Below are 23,285 nucleotides of genomic sequence, written 5' to 3' on the forward strand. Positions count from 1 at the left end.
CCCTTTTTTTCCAAAGCCCAAGAGAGGCGTTTTCCTTTTCGAGGAGGACCCTGCTGCGGTGTGGAACAAAGTGCCCAGGCTGGATGCTGCCTTCTGCCAGGTCTCAAGGTCCACGGACCTGTCTTTTGAAGACATGGGGGTTCTAAAAGATCCAATGGACAAACGCATGAATCTTTTGCTCAAGAGATCATGGCAATCAGTTATGAGCAATTTAAAGCCAGCAATGGCCACAACATGTGTAGCCAGGAATTTGGAATATTGGGCTAACCAGCTAAAATCGCATATAGCGGCAGATTCCCCTAAACAGGAAATCCTAGATTCCTTTCCTACCCTGATCGCTGCAGTTGCTTATATTGCAGACGCCTCAGCTGAGGCAATTAAGATGTCAGCCAGGTCAGCAGCTTCATCTAATGCTGCAAGAAGAGCTTTAGGGCTTAAAACCTGGCCAGGTGATTCAGCATCAAAGAGCAAGCTGTGTGGGATTCCCTTTTCGGGTGACCTTTTCGGCCCTGACTTCGATAATATTATTGACGGGACGGTCAATAAAGAGATCCTTCCCGGTCAAAAAGAAAAAGCAAGTTCCAAAACATCTTTTTCGACCTAAAAAAACTCAGGATCAAGACAGCAAGTTTCAGGGGAGAAGGAAAAATTGGTCCGCTCCAAAACCGAAAGGTAAAGGCTGAATTCTCTTCCGTCCTCCTACACAGGCCGAGAAATCTCAATGACTCGTTCCTGCGGGTGGGCGGAAGACTGCAAGAATTTCTTCTGCAGTGGTCAGGGATAACTTCAAATCGGTTTATTCTGACCACTCTCTCGCAGGGCTACACACTCAAGTTTACCAATAGCCCCCCAAAAACGTTTTTAATAACAAACACCCCACAGGACTCGGTAAGGGCCCTGGCCATGAAGTCCTCTCTTGAGGAACTGATGCAGCAGGGTGTAGTAGTCCAAATACCACTAGAGGAGCGGCAGGAGGGGTTTTATTCACATGTATTCCTGCTAAAAAAGCAGGCAGGAAAATTTTGATTGATTCTTAATCTAAAGCCTTCAAGATGGACTCGATTTTCTCAGTCAGGAATCTTCTGACGCCAGGTTGCTTCATGGCGTCAGTAGATTTGAAGGATGCATATCTGCATCTCCCAATCTCACCCCAGTCTCACAGGTTCCTCAGGCTAGCAGTGAGGATGGGGGGGCGTGGTTTATCATCTTCAGTTCAGAGCCTTACCCGTCACCCCAAATTTTTACCAAGGTGATGGCAGAAGCGTTGGCTCCGCTGCGTCTTCAGGGAATCGCAGTAATTCCTTATTTAGACGATCTGCTATTTTTCGCCCCATCAAGCGAAGAATTGCAGATCAATTTAGGCAGAGGACGCAACCATTTGGAGGCTCTGGGGTGGATTTTGAACCTCCAAAAGTCTTCCCTAAACCTATCCCAGGAGATTCGGTTTTTAGGGTATTTAATCATTTCTGTGGATCAAAGGATCTTTCTTCCTTTTAGACAAGGACGACAGGATTCACGGTGCAGTGTCAATGCTGCAGAGCAGCCAGCGTCTGACGGTAAGACAAGTTATGTCAGCTTTGGGTGTTCTGACCTCAACGATGCCGGCTGTCCAGTGGGCAAGGCTGCATTTCAGGTGTCTGCAGGCTTTTCTTCTGAGATCTTGGGATCACACAGTGGTATCCCTAGAGACAGAGGTAAGAGTGCCAACCCAGGTGAAAAGGTCTCTATGGTGGTGGAAAAGAGAGGATGTCCCATCGGAGGGGTTAGTCTGGGCTTTTCTGGTCGAGAAAAGACTAACAACCGATGCCAGTTCCTGGGTGGGGAGTATTACCTTAACTTACCTTATTTTTCCAGATAGAGTTATTCTTAGAGCAGATGCTAAATTCTTACCGAAGGTAGCTTCAGTACAGAACCGTACTCAGGGCATAGTACTTCCAACCTTCTGCGTTAACCCAGAAGGAGCGAAGGAGACCATTTTCCACTTGTTGGACGTCAGGAGGACTCTGTTGTGTTACTTAGAGAGGACAAAGCTCTTCAGACGTTCAGATTCACTGTTTGGACTTTTTTTCAGGTAATAGAAAGGGTTACCAAGCTTCTAAAGTTTCTTTAGCAAGATGGCTGAAATGATCTATCTCTCAGGCATATTCCCAGGCAGGGTTATCCCCACCAACAGTGATTTGTGCACACTCAACCAGGGCTCTGGCGTCTACATGGGCAGAGAGAGCTGGTGCCACCCCTGAACAGATCTGCAAGGCGGCGACATGGTCGAGTTTTCACACATTTGTGAAACGTTATAGGCTGGACCTCACATCTGCCTGCAATCAGGCATTTGGCAGGAAGCTCCTGCAAGCTGTTGTCCCACCCTAAGGGGTAAGTCTCTGCTATCCTCTTGGGTGCCGTCCTGAAAGACACCCTGGGAAAAACCAAGTTAGACTTACTGGTAACTTGTTTTCCAGAAGTCTTTCAGGACAGCAACATCCCGCCCTATTGTATTTTATTATGCTACGCTGTGACTAACGTGAGTGTTTATGTGTTCCAACCGGGGCCGGAGGTTCTCTTCTACAACTGAGGTTTGGTAGGGAGGTGCCTCCTTTTTTAAAGTTTGGAGGAAGAAGGTGTTTCCTAAGGTCGAGGGAGGAGTCACTATCTCTCAGGTGCTGTCCTGAAAGACTTCTGGAAAACAAGTTACCAGTAAGTCTAACTTGTTTTTTTGTTTGTACTGCTAGAAGGTCCTAAAAGAGGACAGGCAGCATCAAAATCTACTATTTCTAAATGGATTCAAGCTTATGGTCTAAAGAAGAAAATTCCTCCTTTTCATGTTAAAGCGCACTCCACCAGGGCTGTTATTGCCTCTTGGGCAGTGCATCACCAGGGCTCCATGGCTCAGATCTGCAAGGCCGCAACTTGGTCTTCAATCCATTCATTTACCAGATTCTATCAAATTGATGTAAAAGGTCATGAGGATATTGCCTTTGGGCACAGTGTGCTGCAGTATGAGTCCTCTAGTCTTTTAATGCCCTACTTTTTTTGTTGTGTCTCCCTCCCTTCTGTTGCCATTGCTATGGGACAACCCCCATAGTAACTACTATGGCTCTGTGTCCCCTGATGTATGAAAAGAAAACTGCTGATTTCCATCATCCAATCATATGCAAGCAAAAACAGGGATTTTTAAAAACAGCTTACCTGTAAAATCCCTTTCTTTGAAGTACATGACGGGACACAGAGGTCCCTCCCTTCTTTGGTATACACGTGTATTGCTTGGCTACAAAACTGAGGTACTCCCAGTAGTGGGTGGGGTTATATAGGGAGTGCACTCTGTCTTAGGGCGTGCCAGTGTCCATCACCTGAAGGTGACCTATAACTCACATAGTAACTACTATGGCTCTGTGTCCCATGATGTACTTCAAAGAAAATTATTTTACAGGTAAGCTGTTTTTAAAAATCCCTGTTTTTGCTTGCATATGATTGGATGATGGAAATCAGCAGAGCTTAAGGGCCCTTTCACACCGAAGGCAGTTGGATGCATTTTGAACTGCACTCCCAACTGCATAGGCAGACCAAAAGCAAGGTAATGAATGGGCATAGTTCACATCATTGCAGTGTAGTTCAGCGCAGCTCGAAAAAGTAGAGCATGCTGCATTTTTCTGCACCATAAATGCAGGGAACACACTACAAATGTGCTTCAAATGCACTGCGCCCCACCCTTTTAAGCCAAGAAAGTCTAGCCCAAAAATTTATAGAAAAATGCACTGCAAACGCAATGCAAAATGCATTCAAGCGCACTTCAAATGCATGTAAACCTGCAGTTTAAAAAAAATTTGCAATTATGTGCAGTTTCTGGTGTTAATGGACCCTAAAGCAATTTGTCACTGCACCCCTGTTGAGAGGCTGCTCAAAACGAAGAAAAAAAAAATACCTTTAAGACCGGTTCACACAGGGGCGACTTGTCCAGGCGACTTCACCGCCTGACAAGTTCTGTACTGTGGAACCGTTCTAATAGGAGCGACTCAAGTCGCTCCAACTTAGAAAAAAGGTCCCTGTACTATTTTTGGGGCGACTTGCATTGACTTCTATACAGAAGTCGTTTTGCAAGTCGCCGCTGATCGTGTGCAGGTCGCGGCGCTGCAAGTCGTGCCGCCCCGGTGTGAACCGAGCCTTACATAAACTTTTCTTGCTGTGCTCTTTTATCTGCTTTTCCTGCTCTGTTGATATTTTACCACTAGATGGTGCAGGTGTATAAAAAATTGAGGAGCGCAGTGATACACACCCATTTGTAATCCATCTGCAATGTAAACGACCATTCTCATCTGATTATTTTAACAAGAAAATTTCGAGGAAATTTACTGTGGTCTAAATATTTTTTTATTGCTATGACATACTTCAGCTGGATCATGAAACAAAATAGACTTTTTCTACGGACAAATAATTTACTCTTTATATGTAACTGTCAAGGTCTGCAAAGCAGTTAACATTGAAGTCTGATCTATAAGAAACCTGTGAAGGAAAATTCTGTGTTTGACATAGAAAGTGTATGCTTTAGGGCTGGCATCTTCACCCTTTTCTTATTACTTAAAGCAGACCTTTACTATCTTTTTTCTTCTTTAACCACTTCAATACTGGTCACTTTTACCCTCTTCCTGCCCAGGACAATTTTCAGCATTCAGCGCTGTCGCACAAAGGACCACCTCACGTACATTTAAGGAGGTAGGGGCGGCCCTTTAGCTCAAGATTGCGTACCTGTACATGTTTTATCTCGTCTTCGGCTCTCGGGCGCGCATGGCACCGACACCCTGCTCTCACTGTGATTGGACACAGCTTGAGCCAATCAGCGGGACCGGCAGCTGCAATCCCGGCTAAGCAGAAACTTAGATCTGTTTTCCTTTAGTCAAAGCACTTCCTCTACACTTAGAAAGCACACATAGGGAACACATTTAACCCACTGATTGCCCCTGATGTTAACCCTTCCTTGCCAGCATCATTTATACCGTGTCAGTGCATTTTTTTTAGCACTGATCACTGGTCCCCAAAAAGGGTCACTTAGTGTGCAATTTGTCTGCCGCAATGTCACAGTCCCGTTAAAAATCACTGATCGCCACCATTATAAATAAAAAATATAACAAACAATATATGCTTATTGGGATTTATTTTTACCAAAAATATGTAGCAGAATACATATTGGCCTAAATTTATGAAGAAATCTGATTTTTTTTTTGTTATTTTTTTTTTTTTTATTGGAAATGTTTTATAGCAGAAAGTGAAAAATATTGTGTGGGTTTTTTTATTTTTTTTATAGCGCAAAAAATAAAACCGCCAGAGGTGATCAAACACCACCAAAAGAAAGCTCTATTTGTGGGTAAAAAAGGACATGCATCTTATTTGGGTACAGCATCACAAGACCATGTAATTGTCAGTTAAAATAACGCAAAAAATGGCCTGGTCAGGAAGGGGGTAAAACTTTCCAGAGCTGAAGTGGTTAAATGACAACTGCGTGGTCATGCAACACTGTACCCAAACTAAATTTTTATAATTTTGTTCACATAACTAGAGTTTTCTTTTGGCGATATTTAATCACCACTGGGTTTTTATTTTTTGCTAAATAAAATAAATAAGACCAAAAGTTTAGAAAATGTATTATTTAGTCCCCAAACTATGGTATATCTCTGAAAATTGATTAATCCCGATATACTGACGGCCGATCTAATTTCTTGAGGCCCAAAATGCCAGGATAGTACAAATATCCCCCAAATGACCCCTTTTTGGAAAGTGGAAAGTCCAAGGTATTTGGTAAGAAGCATGGCGAGTTTTTGAAGGTTTTTTTTTTGTAATTAATTAGAAAAATTTAATTTTCACATTTATTTTTACATACTGTCACCAGTACAATAAAGCATCATCATATAACTGATGTGGTGGTGATCAGGGACACTGACTGGTGACAGTATAGGGAAAAAAAATTATTTGGGGGGGAGGGGGGGTTTTCTTTTTTTTTTTTTATTACATTTTTTATTTTTATTTTTTTACACACTGTGACCAAAACAATATGTTACCATAGTAACAGTGTACTACTCCTGAGGAAGTGATCAGGGTTTTGTTTTTTCACATTATATTTTCTTATAGCAGTGAACTACATTGCTATGAGCAAGCATTTTACTGAATGAAATTGATTCATTCAGTTTGTTTTGTTGTAATTGGTCAAAGTTAATCACATGGTGCAGATGGGCTGTGATTGGCCCTGTCTGTATCATGTGATCAAATTGACCAATGACAGCTAGCAACACAATTGTACACAATGGGTGGCATAAGAAGGAAGCTATCCATTGTGTACAACTGTCGCGTGACCTGCTGTGATTGGTCACGACGGTCACATGGTACTGGCAGAGAGACAGTACTCCAATCAGTCAAGCAAACACAGTCGATGACAGATAGAATGGCCCCGTGAGCAGTGATTTCTGACAGGACTTCATATGATGTCTAGTCAGGATCTTAAAGGCCGGACGGAAAGTGATTAAAAAACATTGTTGCTTTCCTTGACTCTCTATGCTGAAGCAGAGACATGAATGATAGCGTGCCTTCGGAGCTTCTTAAAACAGTTGACTAGCCATCTAAGGAAATTTTCATTCATGTTCTGGTATCAATTTATGTTTACATAGATGTCAGGGTTACTTTTAAATATTTGAAGGCATGAAGGAAGTCCTTGTGCACACTACATGTGTTGGGCTGAATTGACCAATGCATTGGAAAGCCTTGTGATAGTTCACACCAATGCTCTGCAATAAATTGATGATGGCTGGATTCGATCGCAGACATTTGAGACCTTTTGCAATGCACTGCAGCACAAACAATGGTAAAAGACAATGGATTCTGTTTCTAAAACTTTTTTTAGATGAATGTCATGCACATTTATGCAGACTGGATGGATTTTTTTCCATATTTTCTATAATATATTAATTCTTTTGTTCATCAGGTCCATCTAGACCTGTCATCTGCATGCTCAGAGGGGATTTGCTTGAGTGGTCCCCACTGAGCAAGCGGAGTCCGGCAAATGGAGGCACCTGCGTGAAAGGGACCTTACAGAAAATATGGGGAAAATCTGTCCAGCCTGCACAAAGGTGTGTGTGTGTGTGTGTGTGTGTGTGTGTAGAGTTTTAATCCAACAAATGTCCAAAAATAGATTCCACTGACCGGTGAAAAAACGCCCTGCATTGGACGTCCCCAACGTATACCATTACACACACTAGACTGCTACAAAATGTTGCATGCTGTGTAAATGTGGATGGATGCAGACTCTGCTGCAGTTTCTGTGACTCTCAGAAAAATATCATTGTTTTCATGTTCAGGATCTATTAAGCATTTGAGATATTGCTGCATGCACAATATGCAATCCTCGTTTGTGGTAGAACTATTCAGTATTAGAAAACAAAAGTATAAATCTGATAGCTAAGCTTCCCACACTAATGCCCTGTACACACAATAGGATTTTCCGTCAACAAATGTTGGATGTGATCTTGTTGTCTGAAAGTCAGACCATGTGTATGCTCTATAGAACATTTGTTATTGGAATTTCTGCCAACAAATGTTCAAGAGCAGGTTCTCAAATTTTCCATGTTTGTCATCGCGTTCTTGACGTTCGGCGTTTCCGACAATGTTTGTGTGACCGTGTGTGCAAGACAAGTTTGAGCCAAGGACCGTCAGAAAAAAATCTGCATTTTTATAGCACTGTTCGCTGTATAAATGTCAATGGTCACAAAAATGAGACAAGTGTCCGATCTGTCCGCCGTAATGTCACAGTCCCGCTAAAAATCACAGTTCACCGCCATTACTAGTAAAAAAAATATAAATGCCATAAATTTATTCCCTATTTTGTAGATACTATAACTTTTGTTCAAACCAATCAATGTACGCTTATTGCGATTTTTATATATATATTTTTTTCTTTGCCAAAAATATGTCAAAGATTATATATCGGCCTAACTTATGAAGAAATTTATTTTTTTACATTTTTTTGGGCGGGATATTTACTATAGCAAATAGTATCAAATGTTTTTTTTTCCGCAAAAAATGGCCTGGTCATTAAGGGGGAAATTTTTCTGGTCCTTAAGTGGTTAAAGTGAGTCCAGAAGAGTGATCCTCTATAGTAAACTTTTAAAGCAAGACATAAGTCAAATACAATGAAAAACGACCAAGAAATGCATATATATTTTCAAAGAAAAAAAAAATGTCAGCCCAAAAAAGAAATATACTCTTTCAGACGGGGAAAAAATACAGTTGGTGTGGGCTAAGGTTAGCATCAGATTTCATTAAACCTGTGACTGCATGATTACAAGTGTGGATTCACACCATATCCCACACTGTGAAGATATTTAAACGAGTGGTTTTAACGTGTTTTAAATGGATTATGTATGGACTGTTCTTCCAGAGGAATCTTATATCAAGAAATGTGTTTGAAAGATGTGAGCTTCGTGCCAACGCTTTTGATTCTTGTAATATTTGAAAGAATACGATGTTTAACCAAAAATACGTTTCATTTTATCATTTCACCTTGAAACTCCTTTTCTGTGCTTTTGCAGCCTTGAAGACCACAAACACATTATGTTCTTCTGTCCAGTTCCTCACAGTAAACTAAATGACAGTATTAAAGAACATTTCTGTGGTTTGGGTGGCTTTAAAGATCTCATAATTAGGTGTAGTTTATGCCATTCCCACTGAAACTAATAGGATGTGCGTTACAAAACTGCAATTTGTTGCTACAGCAAAGGCATCCCACACAGTAACTGTACAAAAAACATGGACAAAAGTAACTAAAATCTTGGATTTTTCATTAAAAAAATACTTTTTTTTTTTTTTGGAAAAATAAACTGTTCTAGTGGCAGCCAATCAGAAGTAATATTACATCAGCCAGTTTATAACCAGTAATAAGGAATTGCCATAGTCGCTGCTTAAAACCACAATTAGTGGTTCGGGCTCAACCATTGTTTGGTTGGTGGCCATTTGGGACTTGCAGTTCCTCCTAAGTTTCCTGTTTAATATATTCATATCAGGGACAATCAGGAGGAGGTTTACTAAAACTGTTGCAGCCAATCAGCTTCTAACTTTAGCTTATTCAACTAAGCTTTGACAAAAAAAAATGGGAAGTGGATTGGTTTCTGTGCAGAGTTGCACCAGATTTTGCGCTCTCCAGTTTTAGTAACTAACCCCCTAAAGCTCCTTCCACACGGGGCAGACTCCGTCTGCTCATTTGGGAACCTGTACACCGATCCCCACTAAGCAAAAGGATGGCTGGTGCGTGTCTGCTCCACCTGTGCAGAGCGGACACAGCCTGCTCTCTTTTATGGGCAGTTGAATGTAAACGGACCACCTGTCCATTTACACCTGACTGCCATCTGATCCGCTAAACATCTGTTTTTAGCAGAGTGAATGGGATTGGATGTTGGTAGGTGCAAACACAAAATGTCCCTTTACATCTGCCGCTCCATAGAGGATATGGAGAAAATATAATTTTCTGATAATGGTGGGTCCGATCAGGTCTAGACTCAATCAGTCTGCTCGTGTAAAAGGGGCCTAAAGCCCCGTACACACGAGAGGACTTATGTCCGACAGACCTCCAAAGGAGTTCCGCCGGAGTTCCGACGGAGTTCTGGCGGACTTTTCGACCGAACGGACTTGGACACACACCATCACACCAAACTCCGACGGAGTCGAACGTGATGACGTACGACTGGATTCGAATAAGGAAGTTCATAGCCAGTAGCCAATAGCTGCCCTAGCGTCGGTTTTAGTCCGTCGGAGTAGCATACACACGAGCGGATTTTTCGAAGGGGACCGGGTCCGGCGGAGTTCCGTCGGGAAAATTTGAAGCATGCTTCATTTCTAAAGTCCGTCAGACTTTTGCGAAGCTAAAGTCCGTTGCAGCCCACACACGATCGGATAGTCTGACGGACTCGGTCTGACGGACTTTGGATGTTGAAAAGTCCGCTCGTGTGTACGGGGCTTAAGTGTTTTGGTTCCAAATGTTTGTCAGACCAGGCAACATTTTACCAATCTTCAGACATACAGTTTTGGTTATTTTATTTTATTTGGCATTTTGTGCATTCAAAGACGCCCTTCTACGCACCCCTTTTTTTTAAAGAGTAGTGATTTAAACCGTTCCAGAGTTCTGCATTTAAACAAGTATTTATGTTTTTCAAGGATTCTTTCATTAACAAGGTGCTTTTCCCTAAGAACTTTTAAGTTTTTCTTTCTTTTTTCTTTTTTGTATTAAACAGTCCACAGAGTGTATGTCACGCTCACTTTTTTTTCATCACTTTTTTTGTGTTGGCCAGTAAACTACAGTATACCATATTCAGTCAGCTCTTATCTTAGATGCATGGCTTGTGCAGTAATGTTACAGGACACGCTAATATGACAAAACAAATGCCAAGCTGCACATGGCCTTGATCTTGACATACAAAAGCAGCCATCTCTCCTGGGATGAGCAATAATGTATAATGAGTTCAGTGTCTGCACTATTCAGAGCTGGGCACAATTGCAGTATTGAGTGGCATTGTACGCAAGACAAGTTGTTTTGCATTTGCTAGTCAACCCACTTTAAATCACTCCACTATAGTGTGTTCAATACATCAGTTTGTGTTTTGGAGGCTTTAAATGGAAAGCAATGAGGAGGAAAAAAAAATAATTATATATATATATATATATATATATATATTAAAATGTTTGATAAAAAAAACAAAAAAAAAACGAATAATCGACAGATTTCGATTAATTATAATGCACATACAGATCCAACTACTTTTAGCTGATCTCCTTGCATTGCAACTCTGCATTAGTCAGTGGTAAATGTGGTATACACTATAGACAATCACCCGATACTAGTTCGTTTCCACAATCCATGACTTAACTTCACAGTTCACACAACTACGTTTTAAATTCAAACTGTAGTACTGACTTAAGTAATTTTTTTTCCACAGTAGCGTGACAATCCCTCCACCTCCGGTCTAACTAATCACTCTCACCTTATGGCATGGTCCCCTATGCAAACAGGTGGTCATGCAAGCGGGTATCAAAAGGGTTAACACAGGCCATAAACTTCTCTCACGTCTCTTTAGATCTCAGCAAGGACGCTAGGTCATGGGTAGACAGAAAAGATTTAAGTGCTCACCGCTTAAGTATAAGATTACATTTTTGTGTTCAAACTCAAACTACTCGCATAAAGATGATAAAAACACAGCATGTAAAGCCGACAATCGTGTTAGTTCCGTGGGGCAGCAGCGGGTGACATCATGCATAGCTCCTCCCCCATATGCGGTACATTCAGTCAGAACTTCGATGTCACCGGACTCCTCCCCCCTTCCCTTCGTTAGCAGATGGAGGCACCTGGGGAAAGAGGGGAGGAGTCTAGTGACGTTGATGTCTGTGACGTCACCGGATCTCCGACGGAACTCCCTGAAGACTGAAGCCGGCGGAGAGGTGAGTACCGATCAAAAGAATTTTGTTTAATCTTTAATTTCCACAGCCTATATATATATATATATATATATATATATATATATATATATATTATATTTCTCATAATGGCTGACTAAGATATTAGTATGCATATGTGTAAATTAGTTTATTTTAAACAAATGCCAGTGAAATGTTGTTGTCATGGTAACCCTCCTGCTAATATTCTCTTTATTAATAGTTGTTCTATGAATACATATATTGGAAACTTGCACAGCATACTTACTGATTGGATAAATGTATAAAAAGGACTGCCTCAGACATGCATGTTTAGACATAAAATCGGGGTAATATTTGGTATTCAGTAACAATTGTGACTACACAGTAATGTCAGCAGACATTCTGCTTCTATAGTCATTTCTCTTCCCCCAGCCTACTGATTGGACAGCAGAATGTTGACAAGGTAATCTTGTGCTTTCGTCTCCTCCAAGCATGTTTATTGGGGCTCGTGTACATGGGCATCAAACTCTGAAGCAAGTCAAGTTCCCTATGCAATGAGTTATTTTTAAGTGTGTTTATTTTCCTTTGCATTGCTTGTGAAGTTGTTTTTTGCATATATTGACTTACATATTGTCAGTAACAGCCTAGATGCTCCTTTAGGCTGACAATTGCTAAAACCCCTCTCTCCTCCTGACATTCTGGGTGCTGCTGTAGGAGGTTTTAATCAACTCAGATTTAGGTACATAAGTTTGTTACAAGATAGTTATTTATTTTAAATTAATATTTAACTGGATTCACTTTGTTTGCCTGGAATTTGACAGGACAGTCTGATTCACTAATATTTTAGATAGTCACCTTATTTTGTGTATTTTTTCCATTGTGCCCCATCTTAACTATATCCTACTATCTGGAAGTAGGTGGTTGTGTTGCTGTGTGACCCTGCCGTAAACCGTACATAAACATACCAGAATCACAAAGCTTCTGTGTTGCAGTCTGGCTAGATAGTGTTTCAAGGCTTCAGCTATAGTTCTAGCCAGCACCTGTCCCAACATACCGGAACTTCTTTTAAGACTGTGTTGGAACATATGCACAGACGGTCGTTTTTTCATTGTTGCTTGTTTTACTTTGGAATTGTAAAAAAAAATAAAAATTTTTTGAGAATCTTTGCCACCATGTGTACTTTAAAGGCTAACTCCTTTTATATTATGTTACACCCATAGTTAGATATTTAGTTGCCCTGTGAATGAATGAACTACAAGTCCTGTCTGCCTCAGCACTCCAAGTCCGTTAACACTTGATACAGCTCTCTAACTAAAAGTCTATGCCCTGGTAAACGCTAGAGCTGAAGGAAGAGTTTGTATGAGCATTATTGTGGTTCAGCGCTTTGCAGGCTCATTTGCAAAAAAATAATAATAATAAATGCACTTTTTTTGCTACAAATATAGGCGCATTTCGTTTTTTTTTGTTTTGTTTTTAGCAAAAGGTGGAGTTAGCCTTTAGTTGTGAATTTAGTTTGTAATATAATGTTTTTTTTTTTTCCTAGGTTTTATAAAATGCATTCAGATCACTCGCCACAGCTGGTAAGTGCTCCTCTTTATATACAGTTATACATATTTTTGGATGACCTGCGATATTCTCAGTATACATGTTACTTATTGCAGGGGTTGACAAATTTGCTTGGAATCTAGGAGCCAGCTAAAAAAGTTAGGAGCCAAGTCCGTGACGGCAATCTGGACCTGTCCCTGGCCTGACATGGAGACGAGTGAGGGGAAGATAGCCCCCAGCCCCTCACCTGTCTCCAAGTCATTGCCCATAGCTATTAGAGGGACATTTTATTTGTTTTATTTTTTTCAAATGACGATTTTTTTTTAAATTGCATTTTAGTGTAAATATGAGATGTGAGGTCTCTCTGACCCCAGATCTCATATATAAGAGGACCTGTCATGCTTTTTTCTATTACAAAGGATTTTTACATTCCTTGTAATAGGAATAAAAGTGACACACATTTTTTTTTTTAAAAGAACAGTGAAAAAAAATAAAAATAAAAGTTAAAATAAGAAAAAAAAAAAAAATTTTAAATGCGCCCTGTCCCGCCAAGCTTGCGTGCAGAAGCGAACGCATATATGAAAGCAATGTTAAAACCACACATGTGAGGTATCGCTGCGATCGGTAGAGTAAGAGCAATAATTCTAGCCCTAGACCTTCTCTGTAACTCAAAACGTGCAACCTGTAGAATTTTTTAAACGTCACCTATGGAGATTTTAAAGGGTAAAAGTTTGTCGCCATTCCATGAGCGGGCGCAATTTTGAAGCATGACATGTTGGGTATCAATTTACTCGGCGTAACATTATCTTTCACAATATAAAAAAAAATTGGGCTAACTTAACTGTTGTCTTATTTTTTTTTTTAAATAAATTATTTTTTCCCCCAAAAAAGTGCGCTTGTAAGTACGCTGTGCAAATATGGTGTGACAGACATTATTGCAACGACCACCATTTTACTCTCTAGGGTGTTAGAATAAAAAAGAAAAAAAAAGTGTGTATATATATATATATATATATATATATATATATATATATATGTATGTAATGTTTAGGTGTTCTAAGTAAATGGAAGGAGATCTATTAGCATTAATGGTTGTAATTCCAACGGCCACCACAAAAGGGCGCCAGATTCCAGAAGGAATAGGATCACAGAAGGGAATAGCTAGCATCACAGAAGGCCTCAAAGCCGGGGGCTCAATTACCGGCCGCCGGCGGCGCGGCCCGATGCAATCACGCTGGGGGGGTTCACGCAGACAGGATACCCCCAGCTGTGCTGCCCCAGGCGCCAGTCGCTAATTCTAGTCGCCAATGCGACCTGGCGCCCGGGTTTTGTCGAGCCCTGACTTATTGTGTGTTTTATGTGATGTACAGTTTTTTCTGGTTTTGTAGTGGTAGCTTCAGTTTTATAATTATGTATAGGTTGAAGTGAAATTGTTACCGTGGCAATTCTTAAAGATGTGTAATGAACTTCACAGCCCAGTACCCTCTGGGTTCACCACTTCCATGCCGATTTCCAAACTTGCATCCCAAGTTGCATGCATTGCATTTCGCATGTATGACTTATTGTTTGAATTATGCTCCTGTTTGTCTGTGTCTGTCTGCCAATATTGTAAATTAGGGTGGTCTGCAGCAGGCAGTGTAAGTCCACAAAGGGTAGAGGTAAAATAAAGAACTTGCTGCTGTGTCTTTAAGAGACGTATGATGTGTCAACCTTCTCTGCAGAATTTAAATGTGACATCCTAGAAAACAATTTGGCACATAGGCTGGAACAGCACGAGAGATCCTCAAAGGGCCCAGGTACAAGAGGAGAAGAAGTTTGTAATTGGTCTCTATGGCCACTACATGAGCCAAGCTTTCAGCCATAGTGGCCCACATCTGGTTCCAAGTCTCTGGTGGGTTGGTTGCTCCAAGATCACATTCCCATTTTGACACACAGGGACATGGATTGGTCTGGGTCTGCACAAAAAGTAAAGGGTCCACAAATGAGATCGGACCAGGACCTTTGGAGTTATCTGACAGGGCCTTTTCAAAGACTGTACGTGAGTACAAATCTGTTGAGTTGCAAGCTATGAATTGGAGCAAATGCTTAATTTGAAGGTATTAGATTACCTCTGGTTTGAGTATCTTGAAGGGTCTGAAAGAGTTTACTACTTGAATCCACGAGGAGTTGCTTACTATAAACAGTTACTAAACCATCTTTTAAGAATTGATGGAGTATTGAAAACTGGAGAAAACAGAGAATTACCCAAAATGACAGAGGGTAGATGTAAATTAGGTTGTAAATGGACTTGATCCCATAAGCTCAGTGTGTGCAGGGTAGGTGACACTGACCCGACTCTTATGCCGCGTACACACGAGCGGAATGTCCGTCAGAAAAAGTCAGACGGGAGATTTTCATCGTATGTTCCGATTGTGTGTCTTAGATTAACAAGTTAATTATTCTGTATGCAAATTCTGTAAAAGTTTGGGAGCCATGGGCACAGCCTGTAATGTTGCTTCCGGCAGTGGATTCTACACGCGCATTCAGGAACTTTGTGCAATATGTATAGTCAGCCGCAGGGTGCTATACAGGTCCAGGTCCGTGGTCCATTTCTATGGAACCCAGACCCTGAAGAACTTTTCATGGGTATGCCCACAATGATAGGCAAAGCCTGGCCTTTATATAAAGTCATGGACAGGTATGACAGGGTCACCCTGTATCTCTGACAGTTACTGTAAAAATTGGGGCTGTTATGTTATACTTTAGAGTGTAGAGACAAGCACAGTTCCTTCTAATTATGGGATTCTAAATGTGCCAAAAATTATACCAAAATATGTTCTGCTAAAATTCAACTCCCTCCCAGGGGGAAGTTTGGTGTGCACATGCTCATCAATAGAAAACAAGAGTCAAGGGACCACTGCACAACCAGTCACAGGTGGGAACCACGCAGGTCTAAAAGGCTGACGAGTTTCAAGGGTTATCCCCTCTTCTTCAGAGGAAGAATGTCAAACTTTTATGTGGCTCCCATATGTGATTGGTAGTGTGTGCAGTGGTCCCTGGTGTTTCTGTTCCTTGTTTTTCTGTTGAAGAGCATGTACATATATGGGTTTGTGAGTACAGCATTTGCTCTTTTATTATCAATACATGTTCTATAAAGGCAACGCGCTAGGATGGTCCGCCCTCTTTGTGCTTGTTTACTATTTAGCACATTGGGACTCCCCCAGTCATTGGAGGGCAGCAAGGCAAGGAACTTACCTGTGGATTATAAGTGAAACAGAAATAATGAGTCATTTTATTTCTGGGCACCATACTCGAGTGCAGGAAGATGTTTCTACTGCCTATTTGAATTTTGGTATGGATGGTGGCCCCTGGGCCCATGCTTCCATAAAGAAATGTGTGTAAAAAGTATATGTATATAGTTAGAAATTGGTCAAAATCAATTCTGACAGTTTCACAGAACCTGAGGAAGTATGGGGTGGATACCCACAAAATGCATCGTAATGGAGTGGACCCTTATATCCATTTGGCAGCCTTACTGTTGAATGGAGGGTAATACATCGATTGAGTGTGAAACACATGGAAATAGGCTTTATGAATCCATATTAGGTAATATATCTGCATTTCTTAAGTAGCCATGCCGTGACCGGCCAATCACAGCGCCGGAACCCGCAAACCCGGAAATAACTCTGGGAGACATGTTGCCAGTCAAAGCGGTGTGTGGGGACCACTGCAACAGCTTTGTTCTAAGGTAAGTATTTCATAATTTAACTAGTATGCGATGCATACTAGCTCATTGTGCCTTTTGTCTAGCAGTTTTTTGGGGTTTACAACCACTTTAAAGTCCCATATCTAGAAGAAACTGTGTTTTGTATCTATAGCTTCAGGTGGATGACCAAGTGTTAACTCACCACAGTGTGCACACTTTACTACCAGCTACAAGGACTTTGCTGCATGACGCTCTACACCTGGGTTGCTGCATACTCTTTCCAGACATGCATATCCTACATTCTGCATTCTGCTCTGTGGATACCTTGACCCATGGCTATGGTGGAAACCAGGCGAAAGGGAGCCATGGCAGATATTCAGGCAAAGGTTTGTTCTGCCGAATGCCTGCACAAAACTCAACCTCAGAGTGTCTATGCTTTACTTGCACTGGAGCAGCCTCTGCATCTGAATATAGTTCTATTTCAGGCACACAGCAAACTTGACAAAGGCAGATTTTTCTGCAACCATGTCACAATTTCTTGGACAACTAATGGCATTATTACATTAATCTGTGTCTGGTGCTCCAAAATACCAGGCCCCTTCTCTAGCTCATCCATCTTTACTTGAGTCGGAGCCTGATATGCCCAGCCTAGAAGAGCTGGACATAGAAAAAGAAGAGGACCTGGAGCCAGTGCTAAAATTTTTCATTCCCAGACTCCTAAACAATGAAATTGCAGTTTTTACACAATATGCTTGCTGATGTGGATATGCTCACAATGCCTCACCATTGTCGAATTTGTTTCTCTTTCATTTCGCCATGCCCTGTTGGGTACAAAAAAATTGGCAAATCTAAAATGATTTCACTAGCAAATAAAATGGGCAATCTATGACAATTTGGTCAATCTGGAAAAGATTTTTACTCCTGCAAAAATCATAGCCAAACCCTTTCCAGTGGAAAAGGGGTAATTAATAAGGGATCTGTATTTGATCCTGCCATCTCAGTCTTCACTCGATGTACCAATTGAAGGTGTTCCTTCATTCAAAGATTGTGCAGATAGGAAGTTTAAAACACTTTTAAAGGCTCTCTTTACATAATGCAGGCCCAGCTCTACAGACAATTGCCTTTAATTTCTGCTCTGTCCGGAGGCCCCGCCCATTATGACATCACCACCTAGGGCATGATCTGGCTGTGACGTCACAAGAGACGGGGGCCTCCAGATGACGTCACCTGGTGACCCTGTCCCATGCCAGTATAAGTAGTGGCACGCTGTGCACCCAGCATTAGAGCGGGAGAGAGCGTCGAGTCAACATCAGAAGAGGAACAGAGGGAGAAGACAGCGGAGAAGACCTGGCAAAAGAGCAAGAAGACCGCGGACAAGACGCAACAGAGGCAGAAGACATCGGACACAGGGCGAAGAACCGGAGATTGCTAAAAGACATCAGCGGAGGCCGGAGAAGAACTGTCAGAGGCAGAAGACATCAGCGGAAGAGGCAGGAGAGCCAGAGATGGGAGAAGAAATCAGAAGCAATGCCAGGGCTGCCTTAATAAATTACTTTAAAAACTTGTGTAGCGTGTTTTATTTTTGACACACTTTTTTTTAGGGGAATGGGTGGGGGCTTGGGATCTGGGGGCCCCCTTGTTAAAGATTCCAATAAGTGCCCCCCCCGCCCACAGAACCAATGGCCAGGGTTGTCAGGAAGAGGTCCTTGTCCCCATCAACATGGGGGCAAGGTGCTTTGGGGTGGGGTGCCCCAAAGCACCCACCCCCCCATGTTGAGGACACGCTGCCTGGTGTACAATTCAGGACGGGGGACACTCGCTCATCCTCGCCCCCTTTCCTGACCTGCCGAGCTGCGTGCCCAGATAAGGGTTTGGTATGGACCCCACCCCTTTTTTCCAGATGGGGTGTTCCCCTTAAAATCCATGCCAGCCCGAAGGGCCTGGTATGGTCTTGGAGGGGGAACCCATGGCGTGTTTTTTTATTTTTTTTTATTATTATTTGGCGTGGAGTTCCCCTTCAAGATCATCAGAGCACAAGTGGCATGCCGAAGTCGGATCAGTTAAGGCCACGATCCGACTTTAATCCGACTTCATTACTATTCAGTGGGCTGAAGTAGGATCAAAGTGGGGACCAAAGTAGTGCAGGGAGCATTTTCAAAGTCCGACCAACTTGTGGCGGACCAGTTAAGACGGCTCTCAGACCACTTTCACACTAAGGCGCTTTTCAGGCGCTTTCACGCTAAAAACAGGGCCTAAAAAGCTCACGAAAACTTATTTCCATTAAAATCAATGAATGCTTCCACACTGGGGCAGTGTGCTGGCAGGGCTGTGAAAAACTCCCCTCTCCATTGAAATGAATGGAAAGCTCTTCAAAAGCGCCTGAAAAGGTCTTCAAAAGCGCTCAGTGTTTTTACTGGCAGTTTAGAAGCACCTCAGTGTGAAAGTGGCCCCATAGAGAAACATTGGGAGCTCATGTCGCATGATGTGTGAAAATCAATGTCAGAGCGTTTGTCGTACTAGTGTGAACCCGGCCTGAGGGGAGCATCTTTTTGAGGAGGTACAGGGAGGGTAAGGTTCTACTTCCACAGTGGAAGATTCCAGAACCCCCCTCCTCATGAACCTCTATCTCTTAAAAACACAGAGCACCTAATCTCTCTACCCAGGCTTGAACTTTAAAACCTAAGTACAGTATATAGCAAGTACTTTAATATACAAACAAGGTACAGATCAGGTTATAAACAGTCAAAATTAAGATGTATAAAAGGAACCATACAGTGATACAGCATATAAAGAAGCCTCAAGTTCATATGCATCTGACAGCAAGCAGTTAAACCAGAACAGATAATTTGACCTGCATAATACTTAAATCTTAAAATATGACCGTTACCTAAGTTTGTTGGCAAAAAAACACCATACAAGGTACATTCCATACACAAGGTATCAAATTTGTTTTTAAGTAGTAAGGAACAATGAGGTAAATCAAGAGGGGTAAGTAAAGAAAAGGGGGGGGTAAAGACTGGGGGGGGGAAAGGGGGGAGGGGGAGTATTACAAGGAGAACTCCTCTGGGCACACAGAATGGAGAGATGGGAGGCTCAATATGTATCTATTGATAGGGTTTGCCCTCATCCGTAAAGTAGAATTTGTTGCAGTAAATCCATGTTTTAGAATAAATTACATGTTACTTTTGAAAGATCCACAATGATAGTGAGGGGGAAGCAGGTTCTTTAATTTGAGTGAAATGCATAATTTTGCAGCATTAGGGAGGTGACGAAGGATCAGTTTGCTGTAGCTTTTCACTAGATTGTGGAGTTGTGTAGCAAAAAGGTGAAGGGGTTTTCCGGTAGAATTAAATTAGTAACTTTTTGCAACTTCATTCTAACTAAGACCAAAAGATATGTAGGGTATTTCCCTGCCCCTCCTGGCATCTCTAGCAGCATTCTGAGACTGCAGGAAAAATATATGTAGAATTGTATTCCATACCACCTACAGAGGATTTTGAAATTTGGTTTCCTGCAATCTTTTGCATATGGATGATATGAGGGCAAAATGAATGATCCTCTTACTTTGATCTTTGTAGAGCTGTCTCCCATTTCTGAAGATAAAGTAGTTTCTAAGTCCAGGGGGGAGTTAATAAAGATTAAGTGGGGGGGGGGGAGGGACAGATACCGGAAGTATTCATCCTATTTTAGACCTAAAATCCCTCAACAAATAACTTTTAATTTGAAAAATTTGACCGACACAAGTCTTTCAGCCTGGGGAGAAGTGTTGCAGTCCTTTCCACTCCAGGGAACATGCCATCGGTGGAAGCTCCCCATCAACATCCTGGAGCTCAGAGCAATTAGGGTGGCTTTGCAACACTGGACTCCCATTCTGCAAGGCGCTCAATTGGTGTGCCGTCAAAGTACAAATTTTACCCCTTTTTATGTCTTGATGGAGAAAAAAATTGATTCCTTTTAATTTTCAAGATGCTTTGGTTCCAGACTCTTAATCCATTACTGAATTACCAGAGCGCCATAAGAGGCAATTTGGTGATTCATATTGCACCAAACTGACCCAGAAGAAGAACCCGTTTCACAGACATGCTCAGACTACTAAGAGATGACCCCTAGCCCCTTCCCAACAGGTCAGACCCTGCTGTCTTAGGGCCCTCTGGTCCATCCTGCTTCTCAGTTATTGGTTATAACGGCATGGCTGTTGAAGTGCAGGTCTTAAGAGGCAAAGGGGTCTCTGAGACTTCATTCCAACTTGCTAAAAAGCAAAAAGGCCACTTCCAAAAAAAATCTACAATCATACCTGGAAATCCTTCTTTTCTTAGTGTGAACATAGATATTTCAATCCCAAAGATTTCTCTGTGCCTTGCATCTTCGCCTTGCTACAATCAGAACTTGACCAGGACTTGGCACTCTGAAAGGACAGGTTTCAGTCAAATGCTGTATTTTTTTTTTTAAATACCTCTGCCTTTGTTGTCCCTTTTCAAAACTTTTATTCAATGTGCATCTTACATGAGGCCCCCATGCAATGCCTTGTGCTTCCTTGAGACTTGAGCTTGGTTCTCTCTGCTTTGCAGAATCCATACTTTTGAACCCATCATGGATTTCCCCTTAGATTCCCTCTTTTGCAAACTGGCCTTTTTGGTTGCTATCACGTCTGTCAGACATGCCTTTGAATTGGTGTCTCTCTCTTGTAAGGAGCTTTACCTGATTCTTCACAATGACAAGGTAGTACTTTTCCTTTTTTCCTAATGGGGTATAAATCTTCCAATTCAATGAGGACATAGTCCTGCCATTCTGCTCCAAAGCACCCAAAGAAAATTGCTCTTCATTGCCTGGTCATAGTCAGAGCCATACATATCTACCACAAAGCAACAGCTTTGATCAGAAAGATGTATTCCCTATTTATTCTGTCCTCCTGACCTCGCAACAGATGTCCTGCTCTCAAGTACACAATCGCTCCATGAACAAGACAACTAATTGTAAGCTCTAGCACTCTATTTCCAGTACCAGGCTTCTCTGTAGCTCCGCTTTGTAGGGCTGGCACCTGGTCCACTGTTCATACCTTTTCAAAGTTATACCAAGTGGACATTCCATCTAATGTGGATGAAGCTTTCAAGCATAAGGTTCTTGCAGCAGCACTCTGAAGTTGGGTCTTTTGGCACAGTTCTACTTGCCTAGTTGTGGCCACCCTTCTTATTCATTGCTTAGGGATTTCCAAGGATCTATGAATACTCAGCCTGTGTCCTGTACTGTATGATGAAGATTTGAGAAATTTTTACTTGCATGTAAGTTCCATATCCTGGAGTAGAGTACAGGACACTGGCAGCCCTAACCTTTTGTTTCTTGGCTACACTGCATTGCATGCTACAAAACTCAGGGCTCACGAAGTGGGGAAGGGTTATAGGGGACACGAGTGCTAGTGTTCAGTCACCTGAAGGTACAAGCCAACCCAGTGTTTAGGAATGCTCTTCTGGTGTCCTGTACTGTACTCCAAGATATTGAATTTTCTAGAAAGTTGAAATTCCTCTAGAACTATAAGGAACGAATGGAAGGATTCACATCAGTGGGACAAAAAACACCCAAAACATTAGACTTAGTTTTGTTAACATACAGCCCCAAAAGATTGCCAAATTCCATGAGCAGTGGCATCAAGTTCAGAAGGAAATCAGTGGGTTGGAGAGAATTGGGAGCACATCATCTATGAACAGGATAATGGCTTGGGCAAGAGGCTCAATGGCCAGAGAAAATGGCAGTGGTGACAGGGGAAGCCTCCCTTCTTGCCCCGTGATATTGGGAATTCGTCTGAGTGATAGCCACCCCCGTATCTAATAGATAATGAGTAAAGTGATCTTAGTATACAACTTTAGTGAATTGATCACGACCGTTCTTGCAAAATTATCCAAAGAGACAAGCATGAACCTTTTTCTTAAAAAGTTAACATAGACCGTGCATGCTCTGAAACAGCAAGATGCATTACATTACATCATCGCGGAAAGTTGTATCTGTCTTATGAGCAATTCTAGTAACCGATTCCTTTTTGATATGAGACTAGCATGCAAAAAAAGGACAATCATTCTTCCTATATTCACATTGTGTGTAGGGGGCATAGGTGTAGGTATTCTCAATTGAGAGAGTTGAACACCTTTCGAATTTCAAACGAAAGGAGCATAAAGGGACATTTCCTTTTACGTGCAAGGTGAAACACAAGTGAGATCCTACTAACATCTACCTGTCTGCCTGCTACAATATAACATATACCAGTAAATTAAATGCTAATATGGTTAAAATGTTTGGCAAAGTGGCTTCAGTCCTAGATTGGTTCATTTCCACATAATTACCAGCATCCTAATTGAAATGTAAGTGCATATTTCCTTGTGTCTTGTAAAATATGTCCAATGGGTGTGGAGCACAGCTGTAAGCATTTAGTGTAACCAAAGTAAAGCCTTTATGGTCCTTTACCAGTCATACAATTCAGTGCAGCTGGAAGCAAAGTCTTCACCTTCTTTATGTGTCAGCGGTACTGTATTTGTCACTGAACCACTCTTCAACATCTATTTATTGGACAGCGGAATGAGTTTTACTTTCCCAAACTGTGTACTATAGATCATACTTTGCAGAATTCTAG

At 41.7% G+C, this 23,285-nt stretch overlaps 1 protein-coding gene across 3 annotated transcripts in view; it reads left to right on the top strand.

The window, feature by feature from the left end:
* The window catches only part of GEMIN8 (gem nuclear organelle associated protein 8), a 69,909-nt gene that overhangs the window by 15,965 nt on the left and 30,659 nt on the right, over positions 1-23,285 (top strand). For 2 of the 3 annotated variants that reach the window (XM_077482519.1, XM_077482520.1), the window contains exon 2: positions 12,980-13,016. In XM_077482519.1, the coding sequence (XP_077338645.1) occupies positions 12,990-13,016 (27 nt within the window). In that variant the 5' untranslated portion in view covers positions 12,980-12,989. Of the gene's footprint in view, positions 1-6,964; positions 7,107-12,979; positions 13,017-23,285 lie in introns of those variants that run through there. The other variant, XM_077482518.1, reaches the window with a different exon arrangement.

This window comes from Lithobates pipiens, unplaced genomic scaffold, assembly GCF_037356315.1.
Source record: "Lithobates pipiens isolate NorthernLeopardFrog02 unplaced genomic scaffold, aLitPip1_a1.2 Scaffold_16, whole genome shotgun sequence".
Classification (NCBI taxonomy): Eukaryota; Metazoa; Chordata; class Amphibia; order Anura; family Ranidae; genus Lithobates; species Lithobates pipiens.